Source organism: Giraffa tippelskirchi, chromosome 11 (assembly GCF_054371585.1).
Source record: "Giraffa tippelskirchi isolate mGirTip1 chromosome 11, T2T-mGirTip1v1.2.pri, whole genome shotgun sequence".
Lineage (NCBI taxonomy): Eukaryota > Metazoa > Chordata > Mammalia > Artiodactyla > Giraffidae > Giraffa > Giraffa tippelskirchi.
In genome coordinates, this window is record NC_137285.1 from 76,740,714 (window position 1) to 76,756,438 (window position 15,725).

General features: G+C 54.5%; 2 protein-coding genes across 1 annotated transcript; one reads left to right on the top strand and one right to left on the bottom strand.

The window, feature by feature from the left end:
* Positions 1-15,725, bottom strand: part of LOC145527546 (uncharacterized) — a 131,263-nt gene that overhangs the window by 42,836 nt on the left and 72,702 nt on the right.
* Positions 1,221-2,998, top strand: LOC145527542 (uncharacterized). The gene is made up of 3 exons (XM_081545641.1): positions 1,221-1,382; positions 1,782-2,094; positions 2,346-2,998. Exons 1-3 carry the CDS (start codon positions 1,248-1,250, stop codon positions 2,972-2,974), a joined length of 1,077 nt encoding a protein of 358 aa, XP_081401767.1. The 5' UTR covers positions 1,221-1,247; the 3' UTR covers positions 2,975-2,998.

Sequence of the window (15,725 nt, forward strand, 5' to 3'; positions counted from 1 at the left end):
GTTTCCATCCAATGGAACCTATTCACAACAGAGAGGCTAAGCATTCACAAATGCAAAAGATAGGAAACGGAACACGAGAGACTCCTTGCAAGTGGTGTATCTGAGAAGGGGTTCATATGGAAAGAGACGAAGAATGCACAGCACTCAGATTCCAAGAAACACCACCACCACCCTTGACCCTTCCCCCATGACCAACTCTGACCTAAAGCCTTTCTCTCCCTCTAACCTATCCCTAAAACATAACCCTCATCTAATCATATACATGTGCATCCCTAGCATCCATCCATCCATCCACACACGAGAGAGAAAGAGGAAGACACAGACGGAATTGAGAAAGGAAAAGAGAGGGACACAGCCAGAGAGAGACACGGAACCAAAGAGAGGAAAGGAGTCGATGGTCCAGACTATTCCTCAATCTGTCTCGAAGGTAGAAGCAATGACAGCGCCCTTCCACCCCAGAAGGGGGAAAAGGACGGAAGGTTTGGAGAGGAAAAGACAAGAACGCAGGGAGCCATTAGAAGCTCAGCCACCCGCAGAAGCCGAGCTGGGACCCTTGAACAGAATCTCAATGGAAACAGAGGACCAGAAAGTTGGCTACTCTTTTCTATAAGAGAGGGAGACCTTCGAGTCTTCCTTTCGGTCCTCCAACTTGGATGCGGGGTCTCAAAACAGTCAGGAGGGGGAGTGCCTTTTCCTGGGTTCCACGGCGCATCCAGGCCTCGTTCTGCCCCATTCTGTGCTGTGTCAGCCCTGGATGGAATCTTTCTTTCTGAAGTCTCAGCGCACGAGCTCCACGTGATATCGGCCCCAGGTGGAAAGGCATGGAGCTGCTCGTAGGCCGACAGACCTAGGAAGCAGATGGGAGAATGACCCCCACTCTGCAGATGGAGAGACTGGGGCAACCCTGAGGGGCATATGCTTGTCCAGGGCCACACCACTTATGAGAAGAAGGAGCCTGGTCTGAGAGCAGCATGGTCCTCGGAGCTCAGGCCCTGGCTGAACCCAGGCCTCCCCAGGGCTGTGGGCTGGGCCGTGTGGGTGTCATTGTGCCTGCACATGGCCTAAGGGGGGTGGTCGAGCAGTCAGAAACCCAGAGATTCCCTTGGGAAGTTTTGAGGAAGGGACCTCAGCACGAACCCCAGGAAATGATGTCACCTGCCGGCAACAGAACCCAACAGAACCCGCAATCCGGGTATCCAGGCCTCCAGAGCGGAGAGGAGCCCCCAGCCAGATCACTTGCTGCCAAGATGTTCTGCTGTTTGCCCCTGCCCAGAGGCCGGGGCCTCAGGAGAGCTCACAGGCAGTGTGCGTGGGCACCCTGTCGACGTTGGCTCAGGACACCCCCGAGAGGCCTCTGGCCCTTTGCCCGGAGAAACAGAAAGGTAACACGGGGAGCCCCAGGCCGGGCCAGGCCACCTCTCCCATGCCACCCGGAAACACCGGGTCCTTTGCCTGTGTGTGGGGATGCGGGTTTCTCGGGCTGTGTCTCCCTCAAGGAAGCCCAGGCGGATGTGGGGTCAGAAGCCTGTGGACAAGTTGTGCCCACACCCCAGGGGAGAGCAGGCTGGGCGGGATGGGGAGAGTGTGGGCAGCGCCGACCGGCCAGGCTGACCTCACACCCTCAGATGGGTCTCTTTCCTCCCGGGTGGGGATCTGAGCAGACACACGTCTCTGACCCTTCTGGGAAGAGAAGTTCGAGCAGGCAGAAGCAGCGGCTCCACTGGCCAGGCCCAGCTCGGAAAACTCCCAGCATGGCTGGCTGACGGTCACTGTCGTTGCAGAGCTTCCCACGTGATGAGGCCGAGGACGGGGACACCCCATCCAGCTCCCAGAGGGAGGGGTCGGAGCACCACCCGCCCGCCCGTGAGGCCCAGTGCAGGCTCCAGGTCAGCGTGCCCACGGAGGCATCAGCCCCACCGGGGGAGACGCGGAGGTGGGGAAGGCCTGCTGCCGAGACACCGCCCAGGATACAGCCGGCGGCCCAGTCTGAGGCTTCCACGGAGCTCAGCACACCCGGCTCCGACCCAGAGTCCAGAGAACCCCGGCCTCTGAGGCACCAGGAGGACCTGGAGCCCAGCACGCCACAGCACAGAGGTGAGGACGCTGGGGCTGGTGCACGGGAGTGTGTGGGGAGGGGTGCTGAGCTACACAGGGACGAGTCCTCGAAAGCTGCTGCTGGGCCTGCAGCAAGCGCTGGCCTCACACCCCCCGCCCCCCATCTTGCACACTTCAGTCCCAAAAGACATCTGACGCTGGGTATTCTTTGGGAACCTCTTGGAAGGTTTCTGTCCCGGGGTACGCACATGCCAAGGCTGGCCTGTGGGCAAACTTTGCTTCTCCCCCAGCTCTAGCACTGGCCTCCAACTGGAACCAGGCTCCACTTCCCAGACCTGTCCCCACACAGGTGGTGGCTCCAGGTGCAGGACCCAGGGATCCACCGAGGGCAGATGGAGAAGCGAGACTTGCCCTCGCAGAGACACCAGGCCAGCTGGGTACTGGCCAGCACACCGGGCAGATCGGATCTCCGTGCCTGCAGGACCCCCAGCCCCAGGCACTGATGTCCCACCCCCTCAGCGAGAACCTCCACCTCCACGTGCACCTCTACCTGCTCGGGCTTTGGCAAGAGAACCCGAGGCAGAGGAAGAGTCACCGCCTCGGCAGGGAGAGCCTGCCCTGGCTCCCGTGCAACACCCAGACGCCCACGATGACTCACCCAGCCCTGCAGGGAGAAAGAGCCCCCGCTCTGGACAGAGACCCAGAGCCCTTACCGGAAACACCACGTCCAGGGGAGCGGTCGGCTCTGCAGCCTCCATCCCTGTCTGCTCACCGTGGATGCCGGCAACTCGGTCTGCCCCCAGGGGACATGGAGTTCCTTTCCCCTGAACTGCTTTGCATGTGGTTTGTTTCCACCTTTCTGGTGATGTTTTATTTTTTGTATGGTTTCCTGGATTTTTGTTGGTTAAGTTGGGATTAGTAAACTTTTTCATCATTGTTGCAATCTGGGAACACTGTTGTGTAACTCTGGTGATACTGTGTTACCATCACCACTTTGTAGTTTCAGACCCGTTCCATCTTTATGCCCCACCCCCCAACAAAGCCTGGATTCAAGGCAAGCACGCCCTGTTCATCCCTCCCCCCGATCCTGAACACAATTTCATCTTTTCTTTCTGCATTCCTTCCTATATTCTTGGTGTCCCCAATCAGTGACTCTCAGCGAAATGACTGAAGGAGTGTTTTTCGGACTCTCCACCTACTGTAAGACTCCATTGGAGAGTTCTCATTTTTATGTCATTTGAACTAGCCTTTGATAGCTGAAAGGACGGTGTACGTCCTTTCAAGATACCATGTGCCAAACGAAGCCCTTTTGGCAACTGCCATCATTATCTCCAGGCAGGCATTGCTGTTTGAAGGGTGACATCTCAGCCAGAAGGCAGAGGCTGAGCTCCTCTTGTTGCACCAGCTCCCAAAAGAAGCCAAGAAAGGGAGCTGGAACAACAAACCACCCCCATGCCCAGGAAAGCGTTCTTCATGACAGAAGGCTAGAAAATGACCCAACATCCTTGTGGCCCAGAACCACTCTAGAAAATCACTGTTCCATAAAAAAGAGAAACACATGGGAAGTTCCAAGGAGAGGCAATGCCCATGGCCAGTGTACTTGAGAGACGGCCTGACCGCTCCGGGGAAGACACGCACCGACGGAACCCCTTGGGAAACAGCAGTGATAGTCCTCACCGTCGTAAGGGTTTCCTCTGGGGACAACCTGCCCTGGGCACCACACGAGGGAGCAGACCGGCTTCTCTTCCTCTGCCCCCACACCATTCACTCATGAAGGCAGCTCAGGTGTTCTCATGCCCTGCCTGCCTGCCTGCCTGGCTCATCCGTGAGCTGTGACCACCTCCAGGCTAGGACTCCACCTTTTCCTCTCTGTGTACCGTGAATCTGCACACAGTGGGCTTTCAGAACCTTAGGAGACTTGAGCCATTCCCGCTCGAGCCAGAACCCTCCCCAGGAAGGAAAACAGCTGTGGAGTCATTTTGGCCCCAGCACTGGTTCCGAAAGCCTGGCGGCTCCTACAGCCTCTACGGTGTGAAGAGGGAGGTCCCTTTTGACAGAGCTTTCCGGCTCTCAGATCTAAGCTGTTGTTTCACTGTCAGCTGTGTCTCTTCCGTTGCAGCCAGGTGGGCCACGCTGCTCCAAAGGAGCTCACAAGCTGAGTTTCAAGGGAGGACAGGGATGGCTACAACGTGCTGCAAACTGAGTGAGGGTCCCCACAATCCTCAGCAAAGGTCTGTGGTGTGCAAGTGGGGAGTAGAGGGCCCCCAAGTTCCAAAGGAAGGGAGGTAGTCGGGAGCTAAAGCCCTTGGCTGCTGTGGTAGCAGCTGCAGATGGCAGCCCGTCCACAGTGCACTTCAAATGAGGTCATATGAGCGGGACTCTGGAAATGGCTCCGAAATCGAGAGAAAGGGGTCAGGGTATGTGGGAATCCGGCGGGGGTGGGGGGTGGATGAAGGAAGGTGTCCCTCCTCTCTCCAGTGCAATTTGGTTTGGTGAGTCTCAAAGCTACCAGATGGCACTTCCCAAGTCAGGCCCCCGCAGGAATCAGGGTGGGCTGCCTGCCTCGGGCCCTGCCACAGGGACAAGCCACACCAGTGGCCTCCCTGAGCTCCAATGGCCAGATCTGGGGGGTTCTGTCTGGGTGCACACCTCCTTGCTGTGGCCAAGTTCCCCCCTTCTCTGAGCACCAGCTTCATCCTCTCGAATGAGGACATCAATTGCTACCTTGGCACGTTACTCTCTTCATCCTGTGAAGACTCATTAGGCTTATCCTACAATTACTAGCTGGCCCGAAGAGATATCTCCTGAATCCAGCTTAAGCTGGAGTCTCCCAGGCTCATCTGGCATGTCTTCCCTGAAGTCTGCCAAAACCCACACCCTTGCATTTCCAGGGACTCCCCTTAGCCAGCTGGGCAGAAAACCCAGCATGCTTCAAACAAGCTGACAGACAAGCGGGAGAGGACTCACGGGCAGACGGCTTCCCTCAGGTCTCGGGTGGAGCTCTGGGACCACAGCAGCAACGGGCCATCCCAGCCCCTGGGCTCAGCAGCGCCCTCATTCTCAGGCCGGCGGCTCTGCCCTGAGGGGAGCAGGAACGTCACCAACTGCCGCAGGCGGACCTCAAGCCCCTCCCACTGCTGGAGCCTGACCTCCCCCGGCCCCACCCCTTCCCCTACCCCAGCAGGACGAGAGCTCGTCTTCCCCTGGCTTCCAACGTGAGGCCCGGCCCTGGGCCCCGATTGGGCACTGCCCCAGCCCGGAGCCAATCACAGTGGCCAGGGAGGTGGAACGCACCGATTGGCCAGGGCCAGGTCATGTGACCATACTCCCCAGGAAACTCAAAGATTACCAAGGTTCTCTAAGAAACCAATGAACAAAATTATCCACTAAAGGCAAACCATAATTTTTAATGAGGCCAATGTCACAGAAAAAAAAAATGCTCCACAATAAACTGCTCAAGGAAGCTACTAAATAAACTTTCAGAAAAGTTTAGTAGTTTTTTTTTTTTTTTAAATAGGGTGACGGAGAGCTATACCTTTCCCATCTATGTGAATTTAGGTTTAAACTAGATTTCCCTTGGCTATTATATAAGACAAAAAAACCCACATCACCCACTTTCACTCCCCCCCACCCCCAAAATGTGTTTTAATCTATTGAATTTTTGTGTCCTCAGTTGTGTCTGATTCACGGCAACTCACCAACTCTACACAGCCAGGCTCTTCCGTCCATGGAATTCAGGGCAATTTTTTCTGTCCCAGTAAATGCCCACCCTGGGTGATCCAAAGGCAAGGGCTCCGAGGCTCCTGAGAGACTAACTCCTTTCAGCTGAGCACAGAGCTGGCTCCTCACTGGGATGCCTGTGGCCTGGGGCTCCCAGAGGGGAGAGCAGCACTCGCCCCACCGTGTGGTCACTGCTGGAAGTGCAGGCTGCTCCTCACTCCCCCTTGACAGTGTCCCTGAGGGCAGAACAGTGTGAATCGAATCAAGGTGGAAATGCAAACTCCAATGCAACCAACCTTCCCACAAGATCTCCAAAACCACTCAGGAACAGGGAATTGGAAACTGCAGGGGATGACATGAATGGAGATGGAGACTTGACACCTTACACCGAGTTCACTTCCAGTTATCCCTAGACAAACTTTCCATGAAAACTTGTCACAAATCTAGAAGAACAATGAGCAGAAACCGGACACGTGCTTTGAGTCTTCACACACAAAACTAAAAGGCAGTCCACAAAAAAAACCCAGAGAATACAGTGGACTTTGCAAAATCAAAGATATCTACTGTGGGAAAGACCTCATTACAAAAGCAAAAGACAGGTCATACATCGCGAGACGAATGAGTGGAAACACAAAGCTTATCAAGGATGTGTCTCCAAACAGACAAAGAACGCCAACACAACAAGCCTGTGAAAACTAGGGAAAGGTCTGAAGGGACACCAGACGGAGGAAGACACACACAGAGTATCCCGGATGATGTCCAGCACTGAGGGCCTGAAGAAACAACAGTCTAGTTGCACCCCCTCAGGCCTGTGTGACCGTGGATGAGGCCTCTGTTTCCCGGTGGCTCTGAGACATGGACAGGGAGGAAGGGGAAGAGAAGTCACTTGCATTTCTAATACTCACAGCAAAGTCTTCCAATGAGAAGGGAATTATCACCCCCACTGACAATGCCATTCACTGAAGTGATATCCACGAGTCCATCTACCCCAGAAGGGAAGGATGGACCTGTTCTCACAAAACGGCGAGAGATGGAAGGAGGAAGATCAAGCCCACACCAATCACTGGAAAGAGAAGCTGTGCTCAGGGCTTGAAAGAATTCCTACTGGGAAAATCATGTCACAGCCCCACATGGCAATCCACAGCTTCCATGCTATTCCTCCCAAAATGCCAATGCATTTTCGCACCGAACAAAGAATTGCAAAAGGGGTACGGAAACAGAAAAGAGCCTACATTGTCAATACAATCCGACGAAAAAGCCCCGATACGGACATCCAAGGTTGTGTGAAAGGAAATTAGACGACCAAACTAGGATCCTCAGGAGAGTATCGGAGGAGGCAATGGCGACCCACTCCAGTACTCTTGCCTGGAAAATGTCCTGGACGGAGGAGCCTGGTAGGCTACAGGCCATGGGGTCTTGCAAAGTCAGACACGACTGAAGTGACTTAGCTGCAGCAGCAGCAGCAGGACAGTATGCTATTGGGAATACAACAACACACACAGATCCAGATCGATGGAATAAAGTTGAGGGTCCAGAAACAAACCCCAGCATCCATGGTCAACTCATCTCTGACACAGACGGTGAGAATATCCAAATGGGAACAAGAAAGCCTCTTCAATCAATGTCCATGGGAAAACCAGACAGCTGCATCTGAAGAACGCTATTGGGTTTGATCTCAGACCACCTCAATATCGGGGAAAAACCTCACCCTAAAGACTGATGTCATGAGATAGCTAGAAAGAAGCGTAGGTCAAAGGCTCCTTAACATCAGAGTCTCCTTGCCATTTGCTGGGCGGAGGTCGAAATGGGTCTCTTCAAGTAAGTGAAAGAGGTAAACGAAGTACACCACTGGGTTTCCATCCAATGGAACCTATTCACAACAGAGAGGCTAAGCATTCACAAATGCAAAAGATAGGAAACGGAACACGAGAGACTCCTTGCAAGTGGTGTATCTGAGAAGGGGTTCATATGGAAAGAGACGAAGAATGCACAGCACTCAGATTCCAAGAAACACCACCACCACCCTTGACCCTTCCCCCATGACCAACTCTGACCTAAAGCCTTTCTCTCCCTCTAACCTATCCCTAAAACATAACCCTCATCTAATCATATACATGTGCATCCCTAGCATCCATCCATCCATCCACACACGAGAGAGAAAGAGGAAGACACAGACGGAATTGAGAAAGGAAAAGAGAGGGACACAGCCAGAGAGAGACACGGAACCAAAGAGAGGAAAGGAGTCGATGGTCCAGACTATTCCTCAATCTGTCTCGAAGGTAGAAGCAATGACAGCGCCCTTCCACCCCAGAAGGGGGAAAAGGACGGAAGGTTTGGAGAGGAAAAGACAAGAACGCAGGGAGCCATTAGAAGCTCAGCCACCCGCAGAAGCCGAGCTGGGACCCTTGAACAGAATCTCAATGGAAACAGAGGACCAGAAAGTTGGCTACTCTTTTCTATAAGAGAGGGAGACCTTCGAGTCTTCCTTTCGGTCCTCCAACTTGGATGCGGGGTCTCAAAACAGTCAGGAGGGGGAGTGCCTTTTCCTGGGTTCCACGGCGCATCCAGGCCTCGTTCTGCCCCATTCTGTGCTGTGTCAGCCCTGGATGGAATCTTTCTTTCTGAAGTCTCAGCGCACGAGCTCCACGTGATATCGGCCCCAGGTGGAAAGGCATGGAGCTGCTCGTAGGCCGACAGACCTAGGAAGCAGATGGGAGAATGACCCCCACTCTGCAGATGGAGAGACTGGGGCAACCCTGAGGGGCATATGCTTGTCCAGGGCCACACCACTTATGAGAAGAAGGAGCCTGGTCTGAGAGCAGCATGGTCCTCGGAGCTCAGGCCCTGGCTGAACCCAGGCCTCCCCAGGGCTGTGGGCTGGGCCGTGTGGGTGTCATTGTGCCTGCACATGGCCTAAGGGGGGTGGTCGAGCAGTCAGAAACCCAGAGATTCCCTTGGGAAGTTTTGAGGAAGGGACCTCAGCACGAACCCCAGGAAATGATGTCACCTGCCGGCAACAGAACCCAACAGAACCCGCAATCCGGGTATCCAGGCCTCCAGAGCGGAGAGGAGCCCCCAGCCAGATCACTTGCTGCCAAGATGTTCTGCTGTTTGCCCCTGCCCAGAGGCCGGGGCCTCAGGAGAGCTCACAGGCAGTGTGCGTGGGCACCCTGTCGACGTTGGCTCAGGACACCCCCGAGAGGCCTCTGGCCCTTTGCCCGGAGAAACAGAAAGGTAACACGGGGAGCCCCAGGCCGGGCCAGGCCACCTCTCCCATGCCACCCGGAAACACCGGGTCCTTTGCCTGTGTGTGGGGATGCGGGTTTCTCGGGCTGTGTCTCCCTCAAGGAAGCCCAGGCGGATGTGGGGTCAGAAGCCTGTGGACAAGTTGTGCCCACACCCCAGGGGAGAGCAGGCTGGGCGGGATGGGGAGAGTGTGGGCAGCGCCGACCGGCCAGGCTGACCTCACACCCTCAGATGGGTCTCTTTCCTCCCGGGTGGGGATCTGAGCAGACACACGTCTCTGACCCTTCTGGGAAGAGAAGTTCGAGCAGGCAGAAGCAGCGGCTCCACTGGCCAGGCCCAGCTCGGAAAACTCCCAGCATGGCTGGCTGACGGTCACTGTCGTTGCAGAGCTTCCCACGTGATGAGGCCGAGGACGGGGACACCCCATCCAGCTCCCAGAGGGAGGGGTCGGAGCACCACCCGCCCGCCCGTGAGGCCCAGTGCAGGCTCCAGGTCAGTGTGCCCACGGAGGCATCAGCCCCACCGGGGGAGACGCGGAGGTGGGGAAGGCCTGCTGCCGAGACACCGCCCAGGATACAGCCGGCGGCCCAGTCTGAGGCTTCCACGGAGCTCAGCACACCCGGCTCCGACCCAGAGTCCAGAGAACCCCGGCCTCTGAGGCACCAGGAGGACCTGGAGCCCAGCACGCCACAGCACAGAGGTGAGGACGCTGGGGCTGGTGCACGGGAGTGTGTGGGGAGGGGTGCTGAGCTACACAGGGACGAGTCCTCGAAAGCTGCTGCTGGGCCTGCAGCAAGCGCTGGCCTCACACCCCCCGCCCCCCATCTTGCACACTTCAGTCCCAAAAGACATCTGACGCTGGGTATTCTTTGGGAACCTCTTGGAAGGTTTCTGTCCCGGGGTACGCACATGCCAAGGCTGGCCTGTGGGCAAACTTTGCTTCTCCCCCAGCTCTAGCACTGGCCTCCAACTGGAACCAGGCTCCACTTCCCAGACCTGTCCCCACACAGGTGGTGGCTCCAGGTGCAGGACCCAGGGATCCACCGAGGGCAGATGGAGAAGCGAGACTTGCCCTCGCAGAGACACCAGGCCAGCTGGGTACTGGCCAGCACACCGGGCAGATCGGATCTCCGTGCCTGCAGGACCCCCAGCCCCAGGCACTGATGTCCCACCCCCTCAGCGAGAACCTCCACCTCCACGTGCACCTCTACCTGCTCGGGCTTTGGCAAGAGAACCCGAGGCAGAGGAAGAGTCACCGCCTCGGCAGGGAGAGCCTGCCCTGGCTCCCGTGCAACACCCAGACGCCCACGATGACTCACCCAGCCCTGCAGGGAGAAAGAGCCCCCGCTCTGGACAGAGACCCAGAGCCCTTACCGGAAACACCACGTCCAGGGGAGCGGTCGGCTCTGCAGCCTCCATCCCTGTCTGCTCACCGTGGATGCCGGCAACTCGGTCTGCCCCCAGGGGACATGGAGTTCCTTTCCCCTGAACTGCTTTGCATGTGGTTTGTTTCCACCTTTCTGGTGATGTTTTATTTTTTGTATGGTTTCCTGTATTTTTGTTGGTTAAGTTGGGATTAGTAAACTTTTTCATCATTGTTGCAATCTGGGAACACTGTTGTGTAACTCTGGTGATACTGTGTTACCATCACCACTTTGTAGTTTCAGACCCGTTCCATCTTTATGCCCCACCCCCCAACAAAGCCTGGATTCAAGGCAAGCACGCCCTGTTCATCCCTCCCCCCGATCCTGAACACAATTTCATCTTTTCTTTCTGCATTCCTTCCTATATTCTTGGTGTCCCCAATCAGTGACTCTCAGCGAAATGACTGAAGGAGTGTTTTTCGGACTCTCCACCTACTGTAAGACTCCATTGGAGAGTTCTCATTTTTATGTCATTTGAACTAGCCTTTGATAGCTGAAAGGACGGTGTACGTCCTTTCAAGATACCATGTGCCAAACGAAGCCCTTTTGGCAACTGCCATCATTATCTCCAGGCAGGCATTGCTGTTTGAAGGGTGACATCTCAGCCAGAAGGCAGAGGCTGAGCTCCTCTTGTTGCACCAGCTCCCAAAAGAAGCCAAGAAAGGGAGCTGGAACAACAAACCACCCCCACGCCCAGGAAAGCGTTCTTCATGACAGAAGGCTAGAAAATGACCCAACATCCTTGTGGCCCAGAACCACTCTAGAAAATCACTGTTCCATAAAAAAGAGAAACACATGGGAAGTTCCAAGGAGAGGCAATGCCCATGGCCAGTGTACTTGAGAGACGGCCTGACCGCTCCGGGGAAGACACGCACCGACGGAACCCCTTGGGAAACAGCAGTGATAGTCCTCACCGTCGTAAGGGTTTCCTCTGGGGACAACCTGCCCTGGGCACCACACGAGGGAGCAGACCGGCTTCTCTTCCTCTGCCCCCACACCATTCACTCATGAAGGCAGCTCAGGTGTTCTCATGCCCTGCCTGCCTGCCTGCCTGGCTCATCCGTGAGCTGTGACCACCTCCAGGCTAGGACTCCACCTTTTCCTCTCTGTGTACCGTGAATCTGCACACAGTGGGCTTTCAGAACCTTAGGAGACTTGAGCCATTCCCGCTCGAGCCAGAACCCTCCCCAGGAAGGAAAACAGCTGTGGAGTCATTTTGGCCCCAGCACTGGTTCCGAAAGCCTGGCGGCTCCTACAGCCTCTACGGTGTGAAGAGGGAGGTCCCTTTTGACAGAGCTTTCCGGCTCTCAGATCTAAGCTGTTGTTTCACTGTCAGCTGTGTCTCTTCCGTTGCAGCCAGGTGGGCCACGCTGCTCCAAAGGAGCTCACAAGCTGAGTTTCAAGGGAGGACAGGGATGGCTACAACGTGCTGCAAACTGAGTGAGGGTCCCCACAATCCTCAGCAAAGGTCTGTGGTGTGCAAGTGGGGAGTAGAGGGCCCCCAAGTTCCAAAGGAAGGGAGGTAGTCGGGAGCTAAAGCCCTTGGCTGCTGTGGTAGCAGCTGCAGATGGCAGCCCGTCCACAGTGCACTTCAAATGAGGTCATATGAGCGGGACTCTGGAAATGGCTCCGAAATCGAGAGAAAGGGGTCAGGGTATGTGGGAATCCGGCGGGGGTGGGGGGTGGATGAAGGAAGGTGTCCCTCCTCTCTCCAGTGCAATTTGGTTTGGTGAGTCTCAAAGCTACCAGATGGCACTTCCCAAGTCAGGCCCCCGCAGGAATCAGGGTGGGCTGCCTGCCTCGGGCCCTGCCACAGGGACAAGCCACACCAGTGGCCTCCCTGAGCTCCAATGGCCGGATCTGGGGGGTTCTGTCTGGGTGCACACCTCCTTGCTGTGGCCAAGTTCCCCCCTTCTCTGAGCACCAGCTTCATCCTCTCGAATGAGGACATCAATTGCTACCTTGGCACGTTACTCTCTTCATCCTGTGAAGACTCATTAGGCTTATCCTACAATTACTAGCTGGCCCGAAGAGATATCTCCTGAATCCAGCTTAAGCTGGAGTCTCCCAGGCTCATCTGGCATGTCTTCCCTGAAGTCTGCCAAAACCCACACCCTTGCATTTCCAGGGACTCCCCTTAGCCAGCTGGGCAGAAAACCCAGCATGCTTCAAACAAGCTGACAGACAAGCGGGAGAGGACTCACGGGCAGACGGCTTCCCTCAGGTCTCGGGTGGAGCTCTGGGACCACAGCAGCAACGGGCCATCCCAGCCCCTGGGCTCAGCAGCGCCCTCATTCTCAGGCCGGCGGCTCTGCCCTGAGGGGAGCAGGAACGTCACCAACTGCCGCAGGCGGACCTCAAGCCCCTCCCACTGCTGGAGCCTGACCTCCCCCGGCCCCACCCCTTCCCCTACCCCAGCAGGACGAGAGCTCGTCTTCCCCTGGCTTCCAACGTGAGGCCCGGCCCTGGGCCCCGATTGGGCACTGCCCCAGCCCGGAGCCAATCACAGTGGCCAGGGAGGTGGAACGCACCGATTGGCCAGGGCCAGGTCATGTGACCATACTCCCCAGGAAACTCAAAGATTACCAAGGTTCTCTAAGAAACCAATGAACAAAATTATCCACTAAAGGCAAACCATAATTTTTAATGAGGCCAATGTCACAGAAAAAAAAAATGCTCCACAATAAACTGCTCAAGGAAGCTACTAAATAAACTTTCAGAAAAGTTTAGTAGTTTTTTTTTTTTTTTTAAATAGGGTGACGGAGAGCTATACCTTTCCCATCTATGTGAATTTAGGTTTAAACTAGATTTCCCTTGGCTATTATATAAGACAAAAAAACCCACATCACCCACTTTCACTCCCCCCCACCCCCAAAATGTGTTTTAATCTATTGAATTTTTGTGTCCTCAGTTGTGTCTGATTCACGGCAACTCACCAACTCTACACAGCCAGGCTCTTCCGTCCATGGAATTCAGGGCAATTTTTTCTGTCCCAGTAAATGCCCACCCTGGGTGATCCAAAGGCAAGGGCTCCGAGGCTCCTGAGAGACTAACTCCTTTCAGCTGAGCACAGAGCTGGCTCCTCACTGGGATGCCTGTGGCCTGGGGCTCCCAGAGGGGAGAGCAGCACTCGCCCCACCGTGTGGTCACTGCTGGAAGTGCAGGCTGCTCCTCACTCCCCCTTGACAGTGTCCCTGAGGGCAGAACAGTGTGAATCGAATCAAGGTGGAAATGCAAACTCCAATGCAACCAACCTTCCCACAAGATCTCCAAAACCACTCAGGAACAGGGAATTGGAAACTGCAGGGGATGACATGAATGGAGATGGAGACTTGACACCTTACACCGAGTTCACTTCCAGTTATCCCTAGACAAACTTTCCATGAAAACTTGTCACAAATCTAGAAGAACAATGAGCAGAAACCGGACACGTGCTTTGAGTCTTCACACACAAAACTAAAAGGCAGTCCACAAAAAAAACCCAGAGAATACAGTGGACTTTGCAAAATCAAAGATATCTACTGTGGGAAAGACCTCATTACAAAAGCAAAAGACAGGTCATACATCGCGAGACGAATTAGTGGAAACACAAAGCTTATCAAGGATGTGTCTCCAAACAGACAAAGAACGCCAACACAACAAGCCTGTGAAAACTAGGGAAAGGTCTGAAGGGACACCAGACGGAGGAAGACACACACAGAGTATCCCGGATGATGTCCAGCACTGAGGGCCTGAAGAAACAACAGTCTAGTTGCACCCCCTCAGGCCTGTGTGACCGTGGATGAGGCCTCTGTTTCCCGGTGGCTCTGAGACATGGACAGGGAGGAAGGGGAAGAGAAGTCACTTGCATTTCTAATACTCACAGCAAAGTCTTCCAATGAGAAGGGAATTATCACCCCCACTGACAATGCCATTCACTGAAGTGATATCCACGAGTCCATCTACCCCAGAAGGGAAGGATGGACCTGTTCTCACAAAACGGCGAGAGATGGAAGGAGGAAGATCAAGCCCACACCAATCACTGGAAAGAGAAGCTGTGCTCAGGGCTTGAAAGAATTCCTACTGGGAAAATCATGTCACAGCCCCACATGGCAATCCACAGCTTCCATGCTATTCCTCCCAAAATGCCAATGCATTTTCGCACCGAACAAAGAATTGCAAAAGGGGTACGGAAACAGAAAAGAGCCTACATTGTCAATACAATCCGACGAAAAAGCCCCGATACGGACATCCAAGGTTGTGTGAAAGGAAATTAGACGACCAAACTAGGATCCTCAGGAGAGTATCGGAGAAGGCAATGGCGACCCACTCCAGTACTCTTGCCTGGAAAATGTCCTGGACGGAGGAGCCTGGTAGGCTACAGGCCATGGGGTCTTGCAGAGTCAGACACGACTGAAGTGACTTAGCCGCAGCAGCAGCAGCAGGACAGTATGCTATTGGGAATACAACAACACACACAGATCCAGATCGATGGAATAAAGTTGAGGGTCCAGAAACAAACCCCAGCATCCATGGTCAACTCATCTCTGACACAGACGGTGAGAATATCCAAATGGGAACAAGAAAGCCTCTTCAATCAATGTCCATGGGAAAACCAGACAGCTACATCTGAAGAACGCTATTGGGTTTGATCTCATACCACCTCAATATCGGGGAAAAACCTCACCCTAAAGACTGATGTCATGAGATAGCTAGAAAGAAGCGTAGGTCAAAGGCTCCTTAACATCAGAGTCTCCTTGCCATTTGCTGGGCGGAGGTCGAAATGGGTCTCTTCAAGTAAGGGAAAGAGGTAAACGAAGTACACCACTGGGTTTCCATCCAATGGAACCTATTCACAACAGAGAGGCTAAGCATTCACAAATGCAAAAGATAGGAAACGGAACACGAGAGACTCCTTGCAAGTGGTGTATCTGAGAAGGGGTTCATATGGAAAGAGACGAAGAATGCACAGCACTCAGATTCCAAGAAACACCACCACCACCCTTGACCCTTCCCCCATGACCAACTCTGACCTAAAGCCTTTCTCTCCCTCTAACCTATCCCTAAAACATAACCCTCATCTAATCATATACATGTGCATCCCTAGCATCCATCCATCCATCCACACACGAGAGAGAAAGAGGAAGACACAGACGGAATTGAGAAAGGAAAAGAGAGGGACACAGCCAGAGAGAGACACGGAACCAAAGAGAGGAAAGGAGTCGATGGTCCAGACTATTCCTCAATCTGTCTCGAAGGTAGAAGCAATGACAGCGCCCTTCCACCCCAGAAGGGGGAAAA